The sequence below is a fragment of the Colletotrichum paranaense genome, assembly GCF_030867605.1.
Source record: "Colletotrichum paranaense strain IMI 384185 chromosome Unknown Scaffold_10.1, whole genome shotgun sequence".
Lineage (NCBI taxonomy): Eukaryota > Fungi > Ascomycota > Sordariomycetes > Glomerellales > Glomerellaceae > Colletotrichum > Colletotrichum paranaense.
The window spans coordinates 933965-945845 of NW_026848968.1; the positions used below are offsets into that span (position 1 = coordinate 933965).

The following is an 11881-nucleotide window of genomic DNA, read 5'->3' on the forward strand; positions in this document are numbered from 1 at the left end:
ATTTGATCCAATGAAAGGAGCGCTTTAAGTAGTCTTCAGCGCCGCCGAGGTCGGCACAGCCGAGTCAAGCATCCTCTTACTGGGGCGTCGTCAACTAATTCGGCATAGCACGCAGGTTGAAAACTACCCCACACAGCTATGCCCCGCTATCCGTCGACTACATCGCCTGAACTTTCCCATAGGGGTCAGAATATGGCTTCACTTTCCCATAGGGGTTCGGGGACATGCTTCAGAATTTTCAACAAATTTGTTGAGATAAGGATGTTCCGGTGGCTCCCGGATAATGGAAATTTCACACAAGGTGGTTACGACCGAGGATTAGTCAGTTCTCAACAGAAAAGGGAGGGGTTGTCACGAATATCATCCTGATACCCAGCTCCATCATCGTTCCAATTCCATCTCCAGCTTGAGAAGTTACAACGCTTTCCACTCGCCAGTATACCGATATACGAAATTTCTCAATAATGTCGGATCGCTACAAGCTTGCATACTCCGTGCCACGTGAGTAGAGCCTTAAGGCCTAAAATACTTCGAGAATATGGCTCTTGCTGACATCGCCACGCATGCTCAGGTTCTCATTTAGATGCCACTAAGGCAGCCATCTTTGAAGCTGGTGGCGGTACCTACGATAACGGCAAATACATTCATGTCGCTTTCGAGAGCCCAGGCACATGCCAGTTCATACCTGTCTCTGCTGCGGGAGCTACCCCTCACACCGGTAACATCGATCAACTCGCGCAGGTACCCGAATACAAGGTCGAGATCCTGTGCGTCGGGCGCGATGTTACGAGAGAGGCAGTTTCTGCCTTGAAAAGGTACTTGATCCCAGCCACGGGCGATTCAAGGGCGCACTGGATGCTGACAAAGGCTGCAGAACGCATCCATACGAGGTGCCGCCATATGAGGTGCACAAACTTGAAGACTTTTGAAGCACAACTTCATCATCGCACGTCACGTCTAAAAGAAGCGGAAAATCAGCATGGAGACTCAAGATTAATGTAATCGATGCTTATGGTCGGGGAAGCAGATCCTTCCTCGGTAGCAGAGTCGAAGGAATCTTTTTGATGATATTAGGTTTGAAGTTTATAGAATTGATTTCTTTGATGTTAAAGCTCCCAGAACCCGTACAATCGCAATCACTGTTAGAGCGTGAAGCTCCAAATGTTCGGCAGAGGCACATGTGGGCCTAAAGAGGCAGCACAGTAATGGCGGGCGTCTGCCAAACGTCCCAGTCTTCTGCAACCTCAGGCTCTCCAAAGGGCCTCAAGGCAGCAATACGGAACCTGTGTGACAAGAATTAGGATTATGTGATAACAAAGGAATAGGTATGCCATCGACTCAGAATAGGCTCTTACTTGTATGATCCAGGCTGGATGTGTGAACCGTCGGCGAATCGCCCGAGCCAGTAGTAAATACCTCCCCTTGCACGAGGCTGCGAGTAGAGAGGAAGGGAGAAAATGTCGTCCTCGTTATCTTCACCTGGAATAAACCAAGCTGAGTTGGCAGTTCCGTTCCAAGCGGTTGCTGAGCCGACGAAACCCTTCTGACCAACAACAGGAGGGTATGACCATTGGGCTTCGCTGTAATTACCTGAGAAAATCTGTGCAAATCATTAGCTCAACATTCCCATACTAGCTCCGGACATGATCTTGACTTACGTCCCAGCGGAACTCCTTGGTTCCCCAAACAAATTGAGTGAATAATTTAGGGAAGTCTTGTGCTTCTCGGGTGAGGTTGAAGGTGAAGCTAGCAGATGTATGTCAGCTCCCGTACCAGATGTAGACGTCCGTTGCTGTTTGGCAACTTACTTTGACTTTTGTTCGAGCTTGATTGCATTCACGCCAGAGGTGAGATAAGGATTGTTCCATCCGTAGTCCCAGACGTTTTCAATCGTCTCCTTCAAGTCGGAGGCAACGCCTACAGTTTCATTAGTTTAAGAAGATCAGGCACCTGTGGAGAAGTAAACTGACCGAAGTATGGAATACCAAGTTCCTCTTCGTTACTACCGCTGACAAGAATCTTGCCACTGTACACTGGCAACTTCTTGGCATCTCCTCCCTCAGGGACGCTAAATGTGAACCTATTATTCCTCGTCAGCTGTCGTCTCATGGTGGCATATTGTGAGGATGAGATCATACTCTGTTGACTTGGTCTCTCCAGATGCGATAGTAATCTCCTGGGGCAGAGAAACCTCGGGTGTAAGCTTGAAAGGATCAAGGTCCGCGTAAAGAGGAATCCCAGGAACCGCAAACTGAGTCTGCCCTGGTACAGAGGGGGTGTATGCCGTGTATCCACCAGCATCCTGCACCGAGAACTTGTACGTAACAGTCTCTGTGCCACGATTCGTGATCTCCACCGTGTGCGTGCCCTTGAAGTGGGCTGTATCATTGAGCTCGAACTTGCGGCCGTCGAAGCTGAGCTCGGTAGTGTACCCAAGAACCTTTTGCGCATCAACAAATCCTCCACCGACTTGTGTCGTTGGCGCCCAGAAACCATAGTCAGTCGAGGTAGTCGCCCAGTCAGCCCACGGTACGGCGTGCGCAGTCGACGTAATGCGCGCGATAAGGCGGCGCGCCCATTCCGGATCATCCTTGTGTGCGGCCCGACCGCCGAACTTGCCCACCCACAACGCGGCAACACCGCTGATATAGGGAGTCGCCATGCTCGTGCCGCTCAACACGCGGTATTCGTTCGTAGGGTAGGTGCTGAGGATCTTTGTGCCCGGGCCAGCGACGTCGGGCTTGAGGGCGAGGTCGTAGGTGCTACCCCACGAGGAGAATAAGGATGGCCGTCCGCCTCCTGCGTTGCGGAGACCAACGTAGTGGGCAGTGGAGATGTCGAAGGAGGCGGTCACGTTGCCGCCGTCAAGGATAGCGGCAATGATGGCCTCACCAGCGTTTGCTTCGATGGCTCCGGTGAGACCTGTAAGGTTAGAGCTTACGGCATTCTTGTATGGGCCGGCGTCATTGTAGAAGAGAACGTAGCGAGCACCGAAGGCGGCGACGTTAGTGTGCTTGACGGTGTTGGTGCAGCCGCCGGTTCTGACGAGAACTACAGTATTGTTGAGTGAGGTTGTGTTCGCTGGGAGAGGCAGGCATGCGTCATTAGTGATTGAAGAGTTGAGACTTATGGGTTTGATGGGCCAGTCGACGATGGTGTCTGGGAAGAAGCCGGATCCGGGTATGTAGGCGATCTCGGTCTTGTTGGAGTTGCCCTTCAAGTTGAACTTTGCGGAGAAGGCTTGGGCAGGGAACACTCCCGGGTCAGAAGATGCCACGGTCAAGACGTGCTCGCCAGATGCACCGTTTGCCATGTCGAAGGGGCCATCCTGTCCAGAGTTACCAGCAGCAAAGACGACAACGACGCCGTTGTCGACAATTCTGGACGCGACGACAGCGAGAGCATTGGTTGTGAAACCGCTGGTTTCTCCAACACTGGCACTGATGATATCGGCCTAGGCGCAGTGTTAGTCGATCTCCCATTGTAAAAAGTATGTCCCATCATCTTACACCAGAGTCGTACGCCTTGAGGAAACCTTCGATAACTGTCTCCTCGTTTGAGTAGCCACTGCTGCCAAATACCTTGAATGACAACAACTTGGCTCTGGGAGCTACGCCAACGAACCTGATCAGAGTTAGTTGTGCATCTTGAGCAAGTAGGAACTTGGAGCTGCTTACTGGTCGCTTTTCCCAGCAATGATACCAGCAACATGAGTTCCGTGGCCATATCTATCCATGGGGTCGTCATCCGGCTGAGCTGGCGCATCAGGCCAAGCATCGCCAACAAGGTCGTAGCCTCCAGCAACGGTAAAGTTGGGACCAATGCCTCCTCCCAACTACATTCGATTAATCATCTGCAACCAAGTCTGGTCAGAGTCGAAGTACTTACTGCAGGATGAGTGTACTGAACACCACTGTCGACAATAGCAATAATAGCCCCTTCGCCCAAGACTCCATCCTCGTGAAGCTTCTCAACTCCAGTGAGTCCATGGACGGAGTAATTCAGCGCCGCCGCATCATCGCTGTACGATTCGCCCTCGACGGTCGGAAGGATTTGCATGACCTGAGACTTGTAGACCGTTGCAACAACAGGCTCGTCGCCGTCGTCAAGCGCACTTCTCACGGACTCGGGGCTGCATCCTCCATCGCACTCGACTGTGACGGCAGGGAAAATGTCCGAGTCGAACTGCTTCACGACACGGAGACCCGGAAACCCAGCAGCAACTTTCGCGGCGACGCGAGAACCGTGGGCGCGCGACTTGTACTCGACGATGTACCGCTTCGGCGCAGGATCGCTGGGACTGGTGGTGTCATTGAGAGACCGGGGTGTGAATTGATGAAGAGCATCTGCGGCTCCGAAGAGCAAAGCTGCGATGGCTGTCCCTGCTGCGCGCATGGCTGCGATGGGAAACACGATCCAGAAACGAGTGTAAAAGTCGTGCAGATGCTACAACAGAAAGTACACGACTACCTTGGGACGGCCATCGTGGAATGATTAAGTCTTTCCGCATCTCTTTGAAGTATCCATAGACCTTATTTGCCAAGGAGCACGGCATGTCGTTCATCCCACCTGCCCAATAAGGTCCGTCGCGCATCTTTAATCCCGTGGTGATTCTTGTCACATTGCAGCGGGAGTGATCCACTGAGGTGACATTGAACGACGCACCCATAGGGCGATTCGGTGTTTTTTTAAGGCAAGCAATATCGAGAAGCAGGGGATGTTGCTGGAATTCCGGGTCTAGCGGGATAGCGAGATGAGTGAATACGAGCTTTTAACGTTAAATCATGGTCGTGACCAGGGGCAGCTTCTGACCTAAACGCGGAATGCCGGATGGTGAAAGTCTTAGCCTATGTCATCGCTCTGGTATTGATTAAACACCATCTTGTCCAGAATGGCATTCTCTCACGATGTTAAGCGGACCAATCCGTCTCGATGTGGTACGAATAAGGTGCGGGCAGTTGAGGGGCTTGTCCGAGGAGGGATGGCAGACTTGCTGATTTCGCGATCAACGGACGCGGATCCCTGCAGGCCAAGAAACATCACGGCACTCAATCGCAATCTCCAACGGCCAGCATGCACAGGTACGAGAAGATCATCGCGAACTTCTCCACGGCCAGCTAGCGTCGGACAAATACGGTTATTACCGTTTCTTAAAATACAAAAGCGTAAAATAAAGTGGTATCTGGTTACAATGGTATGTTCAATCATGCTTTATCCGTTCGTATCGCCAAATCTCCTTCGACTTCGACAGCCGACGCCTTCATCCCCTGCTCCAGATCCGACGTCCCCGCAGAACTAAGTCGTGAGCTTTCCGTATGCTGCGTATGCATCGCCGAATCCCCTCCAAAGGTATCGTGGTTTAGCTGGATGGTACTACCGTCAGACACCGCCCGCGCGTGGCCATGCTTCACGCCCCCGTTTCGCGCTTCCTTAGAACCTACGGTCGCGGGTATCTCTTCGGATCCGGGGCCACGCTGTCGGCCGACGTCGCCGCGGTTGGAGCCCAGCATGCGGGGGAAGAAGCGCATGGCGAGTGGTTTGAGAGTGATGAGGCTAGCGCAGACGATGGCTGTGTTTAATTCTACGACGGACCATTTTGCTATGCCTGGGCTGTCTAATGTTGGGTCGCGAGAGTATTTCGCGACGATGAGGGATGGTATACGGAGGATGGAGACCACGCAGATGCTGAGATGGATGTTGGTTAGATGGATACGTTGACCGCACGAGTACTCGGAACCACTTACAAAAAGCCGAGCGCAAAGATGAGATATAGCCCAATCTTCTGCCGGCGAGACTGCTTGATCTTGGGCAGAATCGGTAATGGCAGGATAAGAATTGCAAAGTCGGTAAGGATATTCAGAGCGGCATTGACGAACCAGGCAATGCCCTGGCTGAAGCAGACGCCAGTGACGGCACGGTCCCAGTTCTTGGTAATGGGCACGCAGAAGAATATCGAGGATAAGACCGTCCATAGCGACACGCACACCACGAAAAATAGGACCACGTAGCATGCCTTACGGTAATTGAGGTCTCTAAGGATTCTCAGGTAGAGAAGGAGGATCGAGACTTTGACGCAGGCGAGGCCAGTGTTGTAGAATATTATAGTGAGGTATGCCCACTATGTTTCGGGTTGATTAGCTGGGCTCTTGCGTGCAAAATGATTTTAGAGTTATCATACCTTGAAAAAGGTTTGTTGCTGATAAACGCTGAGAGTCGAGAACTCCTCGGCCATGCCCGTCTTGACCTCTGCGTTATGTCAGTCATACCATTACCATGCTGTTGGAGAGTGAGTATTGACTTACGAAGGCACATGCCAATAGAAGTCGCCGCTGAGAAAAGCTGTTTGACCAGAGTATTAGCCCAGTTCAAGTTATCGATGCCCAGGGACCCCAGATGCCTGGTATTTTGGTTGCCTTGGCACCTGCCCTTCACCTCGGCGTCGGGCCGTGATCTCGAGACTTGACATACCCATGCGATGAATATGCACCAGTCCTCCTTTCCTAGCAGTCGCGCGGGATATAATCGTGCGAAAAACCGCAGTCCGACGATGAGACCAGCGAGTCCGACCGAAATGGTCGCGCAAGCTATGACGGCCTTCCCATGGGGAGCGAACCCCGGCGCGCCTCCGTCCTCAATGATGTCCGATTCCACTTCCATATCCATGTCTACTTCGTGATGCGACCGAGCCGTGGCCGTCGCCGTGGGGCCGTGCGATCATCGCCGCGCGGGTCCGCCACGCTCGTCCGACAGGGGTGGCCGCTCGCGAGCCGGACTGATGTTTGCGTTGCGATCCAGTTCCTGTAGTCCCGTAGTCCCGTAGGGCTGCGTTATGATCGTGGGTCCTGGCCGTGAACTATTGTGGGACTCGTTTCTGTCTCTTGTGTTTGGGTGAATGAATGAAACCCAGGAACAGTAGGGGAAAAGGGGGCAGATGGCACGGCATATCAATCAAAGTCGCAAGATGGTCAGGCTAATCCGATGTTGGGAGTCTCTTTGGGTTAGTTCAGGTCAAAGCGAACAGGTCCCGGAGAAGGCGTCCCATCCAGCCCTGAGAGAACTGCAAGGGCAGTGTAATACGCCACAGAAAGAAGGCGTCCCCATCCGTCTTCCAAGTTAGTACGAATTTACCGGTTACACCAAGAAAAGGTGGACTAAGACAGGCTTGAGCGGGACGAGACGAAACCAAAGTGACGATGAGGGTGGTGAGCTTTCCTGTTGGTATGAAGTGAGAAGCAACTAAACTCCGTTTCGATAGTGTAAAGCCGAAAATCCAAGTTGATGGGATGGAATAAGATTTGCCAATCGTGGAATGCTTGATTTGCTTAAGAACGCGAGTCCCTAGGATAGGAAGTCTATGGTGGAGGGGCAGAGTGGAAGACAAGAGTCACTCACCTGCAGCCAAAGCCAAGAAACATCCGTGCCTCTTCCAAGGTGATGCCACCAACTGTAGAACAAGATTAACGGGCATATACCAGGCGCGAACTCTCCGCCAACATTCAAGCTTCTCTGTGGTCGAGGACGTGCGAATCATCTGAAGTCTGTCTCCCCCCACCCATCCCCCTCCGTCTTGCCCCTCCCAGTATTGTACCTACTTCATCTACCGTGTTACCGTAAGAGGTTGCCTGGCGCGGTAGAATTGATAGGGTTGGATCGCAGATTGAAGGAGATTTAAACTCCCGTCATGCCTAAGATTCAAGAATCAAACAGGGCACTGGCCCCAAAGCGGTGGGATGGGGCGTCAACGCACAGGCTACGATGGAGGGAAACATGCTAAGCTGTTTGATGATTAGTTGGAATAATCAGCCGAAATGGGACGAAGAGGTCTCGGATAATTAGTGGGAGCTTGTGGAACTAGGATCATTGCTGGTGTCGATTCTCGAGGTGGGCGTCGATGCTTTAAGATTAGGTCATGTTTAGGTGTGGATTTCGCCTGAGTCGCCCGCGGTTCATTAGGTTCGTCTTTGCCAAAAACGAATTTCTTCGCTGTGATGATGTGTGAACGAGACCGGACCAGAGCTTCCATGATCGCGAGCGGGCTGTGCTATCATAGAGCAGGTAGATCTGGCGCCCGCTCCGAGCATACAGGTCCCGAATCCGGGCCGGATGGTCTTGTCTTGAGGATCATCTCTCGCCCTGTCCCGTTCACTGAGTGCAAATATCAAAGCAAGCACTGACCCCTTGGCGCGCGTGGACTCTGGCGATGAAGTGGTGTGGTGTAGGGTTTCCCATGGCCGCATAGCTCTGAAGATGGGATCAAATACCTTACTCTGCGGTGATTGATGATGTCGTTCATTACTCGGTGATGGGGGGACCGATACCGAGTTGTTCGGGTACCGGTCGCAAGACGTCGGCCGAGCTTTCTTTTGTGTTCGAGTGCTAGTGGACAAAATCTCCCGATGAGTACTCCGTAAACGTTGATCAATTGGATGATCTGCTGACTGATATCTTGATCACCAGTATCGTTGGTCATGTATTCAAGCTCCAATCCCACCACATCAGGTTGGGATGACTGAGTGAGAATGTTGAGAATCATCACTTCGATCAGGATCGAGGGGAGCCGGCACGGCGCGTACGCAGCACCACCTACCTAGCGTCTCACTTGAGCTTTGGTGGTCTACGTTGGTCCGCCTCGGGACAATATCCTGCCGGAAGGGAAGATGAAAGACATTTAGCGCTAGACACTTTGAAGATTTGATGACAGATTACTGGTATCCGGTTAACATACAATGTCGCAGCACGCAAACTACAAATATCAATGGCTCTTTGACAAGGGTCCAGAACAAAGTCCGTCTCCTACGTGTCACACGCCACACACCAACCGAACTCTTCTTCACTCTTTACAGCCCACCCCAAGTCGTTCCCTCGCTGATCGAGAACTCACCCTGGAGATCTCCGACCCGGACGCCATATGTCCCCCGTTCCAGCCTCCAAGCCTTCTCCGCCTCATCCCAGTAGCTGCACGCGATCTTGGCGTCGACCTCAAGCTCCACCGCGACCGACTCGCCAGGTTGCACCAGAACCTTCTTGAAGGCCTTGAGCTCGCGCTCCGGTCGCCAGACGGCGGCGGGCGTCTCCTTTGCCGGGTTAACGTAGAGCTGTACGACCTCCTTTCCGGCGCGGTCTCCCGAGTTGGTCACCTTGACAGAAACCTTGAGCTTCGCGTCGTTGTCTGCCCCAGTCACACTAGTCGTGAGATCAGAGTACTTGAAGGTGGTGTATGAAAGGCCGTACCCAAAGGGGAAGCGGGAGCGCTTCGCCGCCTCAGCGTGACGGTATCCCATGCCCATCCCCTCAGCATAACGGAACTTGTGGGTGCCGTCCTCCTGCTTGGTAGCGGGGAAATCACCATAGGTGGGGGCATCCTCGAGCGACTTGAACCACGTCGTCGCGAGGCGTCCGCTGGGGTTTGTTGCGCCGGTGAGGATATCCGCTGTCGCCTGCGCGCCCTCCTGGCCGGGGAAGTGGGCGTTGAGCACCGCGTCAACGTCGTCCACGACAGCGCTGATGTCGATGGGGTTGCCGCAGTGCAGCACCAGGACGGTCTTCTTTGATACGGCAGCGACGGCCTTGATCAACGCCGCTTGGTTTTCCGGAATGCGGATGTCTTCCAGATCGTAACCTTCCGACTCGTATTGCTCGTTGCGGCCGGCGTAGATGATGCTCACATCTGAGGCCTTGGCGAGTTCCACAGCCTCGGCAATGGCGGCCTCGTCGGAGCGGTGCTCCTCGAAACCGATTGATGCCGCGTAGGGAGTGGGTTCGCCCTTGACCAGGTGATCCCAGGACTTGTTGACGAGCTTGACGTCGTAAGCCTGGCCAGCGTTCATCTGCAGCTGCACGCGCGTCTCGAGCTTGACATGGTTGAAAATGAACTGCTCCGTGGCAATCTTCTTTTGAGGACCGGACAGAATCTCCTTGCCGTCAACGACAAGGGAGAAATCTCCGGTGGCCTGCACCGCGAGAGTGTGTTCGCCAGTCGTCTGGGGCGTCAGCTTGGTAAGAAGCTCGAAGCGAGAGCCAGGGACCTTGAGTCCGGCCTTGAACTCGCCCAGCATCCAGACGTTGGCCTTCTCCTGGAACTCGGTGAGGATCGGCTCCGGGGTGTCGTCGTTGTAGTACTTCACGTCGACGCCGTTGCGTCCGTCTTGTGCTGTGAGCTGCGCAGTGGGAGCAACGGGAATGACTCTGCGTGTGCGAACACCGGCGTGGTAGCGAACGCTCTCTTCCCCAGAGAAGGCCTCCTTCAAGACCTTGAACGGCGAGTGGCGGTACTGGGGCGTGCAAGACGCGCTTCCACCGCCAGTCACAACGGGAGATCCAGCAAACTCGCCAATGAGGGCAACCTTGGGCTTGTCTGCGGGGTTGATGGGCAGGGCCTGGTTATCGTTTTTGAGCAGGATGATGCCACTCGCCGCGAGCTCCCTGGAGATCTTGTTCGTCTCCTCGTTAATCTCGGATCTTTCAGGCTCGTCGCTGAAGCTGGTCCGCGTGCGGTTTCGCAGCTCCAGCATCTTGAGCGCCCTGGCATCGATCTCCGCTTCGGTTATTTGGCCCGATCGTACGGCCTCGGCGAGTCTCTTGCCTCGGAATACGGGGAAGGGCATCTCAAGATCGAGACCGGCCTTGACAGGCTCGACCACGTTGTGGACGGCGAACCAGTCGGACATGACGATGCCCTCGAAACCCCACTCCTTTCTCAAGACGCCTTCGATGAGGGGACCGTGTTCGCTGCAGAATGTGCCGTCGACTTTGTTGTACCTGTGCCAAATCGTTGTTAGTACAGACTTTCAAGCTCCATAGATGGCGCAGATATGTATCCGTAGAAAGAGCAGAAAGAGCCTTACGCAGTCATGACACCAGTAGGGTTTGAAGTCCGCAACAAGTGCTGCCAAGCAGCAATGTAAATCTCCCTCAGCGGTCGGCTGTCAGGCGACGCGTCAACATCGTAAAAGTGTCTCAGCGTCTCCGAATCGTTGCAAACAAAGTGCTTGGGGCAGGCCCCAAGACCCTGGCTCTGAATACCGTTGACGATGGCACCCGCCAGCTGTCCAGACAGCAACGGGTCCTCGCTGAAGCACTCAAAGTTGCGCCCCGCGCGGGGGTCTCGGTGGATGTTGATCGTCGGGCCTAGGACGACTTGAGCGCTCTTCTCACGGCCCTGGTGAGCGAGGCGCTCGCCCAGGCGGCCGAGGAGCTCGGCGTCCCATGTCGATCCAAGGCAGGCTGTGTTGGGGAAGCACGCTGTCGTGAGGTCGGCTGTGATCCCTGAGGGGCGCACGCCGGCGATTGAATCTGCTACCTATGGGTGGAAATGTCAGCTCGCTTCTTCGTTTCTGCGCCCGGTTTGCGCCAAAGGGTCTTGGGACAAACTCACTCTGATGGGAGGAATGTTCAAGCGAGCGACGCCTGCTGCCGTGGAAAAGTCACGGCCAGAGAGGAGAGTGATCTTCTCCTCAAGCGTGAGCTCAGACAGCAAAGTCGTGAAATCTCTGTCGTCAACCTGAGAACCCATGGTGGCGAATGTGAATGTGAATGGTAATTTGAAGATCTGACAAGGTGGTTTCGGGATCCTGAAGGTGACGGGTTAGAGAAGATTACTCGTTCGATCTTGAGGTCGCTAGAGAATGTGTTGCAGTTGCTGGAGAATATCGACCCAAAACTCAATGGCAGCTCTGGCTTTTTAGATCAGAACTCTCAAGGATCGCAATTGTTATTGTCCCATGCTACAAAAGATCGTGAACCCCGGATTCCGACGTCTAGCTTACCACACTTCCCCATGTGATGATGTAAAAATGTCGGCCAAAGGCGACCGATCTCGCCGACCCCGGAATCTCCCCTCCTCCAAGAGTGCAAGGCTCCCCGCGAGATCAGATCGGTTTCT

The 11881-nt window shown here is 53.8% G+C and overlaps 4 protein-coding genes across 4 annotated transcripts; 1 reads left to right on the plus strand and 3 right to left on the minus strand.

Moving 5' to 3' along the window:
• Window positions 1-464: 464 nt before the first annotated feature.
• On the plus strand, window positions 465-929 carry CPAR01_11990 (uncharacterized protein; the record flags this gene model as incomplete). Its single annotated transcript, XM_060496248.1, has 3 exons — window positions 465-501; window positions 572-815; window positions 875-929. The coding sequence occupies 3 exons, from the start codon at window positions 465-467 to the stop codon at window positions 927-929; spliced, it is 336 nt and encodes a 111-aa protein (XP_060345033.1).
• Window positions 930-1186: 257 nt separating this feature from the next.
• On the minus strand, window positions 1187-4395 carry CPAR01_11991 (subtilase; the record flags this gene model as incomplete). Its single annotated transcript, XM_060496249.1, has 9 exons — window positions 1187-1283; window positions 1356-1600; window positions 1659-1746; window positions 1809-1917; window positions 1971-2080; window positions 2139-3454; window positions 3510-3624; window positions 3678-3835; window positions 3889-4395. The coding sequence occupies 9 exons, from the start codon at window positions 4393-4395 to the stop codon at window positions 1187-1189; spliced, it is 2745 nt and encodes a 914-aa protein (XP_060345034.1).
• Window positions 4396-5204: 809 nt separating this feature from the next.
• CPAR01_11992 (uncharacterized protein) lies at window positions 5205-6663 on the minus strand (the record flags this gene model as incomplete). The annotated part of the gene is made up of 5 exons (XM_060496250.1): window positions 5205-5685; window positions 5745-6118; window positions 6179-6246; window positions 6303-6339; window positions 6469-6663. 5 exons carry the CDS (start codon window positions 6661-6663, stop codon window positions 5205-5207), a joined length of 1155 nt encoding a protein of 384 aa, XP_060345035.1.
• A 2174-nt stretch (window positions 6664-8837) lies between these two features.
• On the minus strand, window positions 8838-11512 carry CPAR01_11993 (thermostable beta-glucosidase B; the record flags this gene model as incomplete). The annotated part of the gene is made up of 3 exons (XM_060496251.1): window positions 8838-10758; window positions 10845-11299; window positions 11375-11512. The coding sequence occupies 3 exons, from the start codon at window positions 11510-11512 to the stop codon at window positions 8838-8840; spliced, it is 2514 nt and encodes an 837-aa protein (XP_060345036.1).
• Between the last annotated feature and the right edge of the window lie 369 nt (window positions 11513-11881).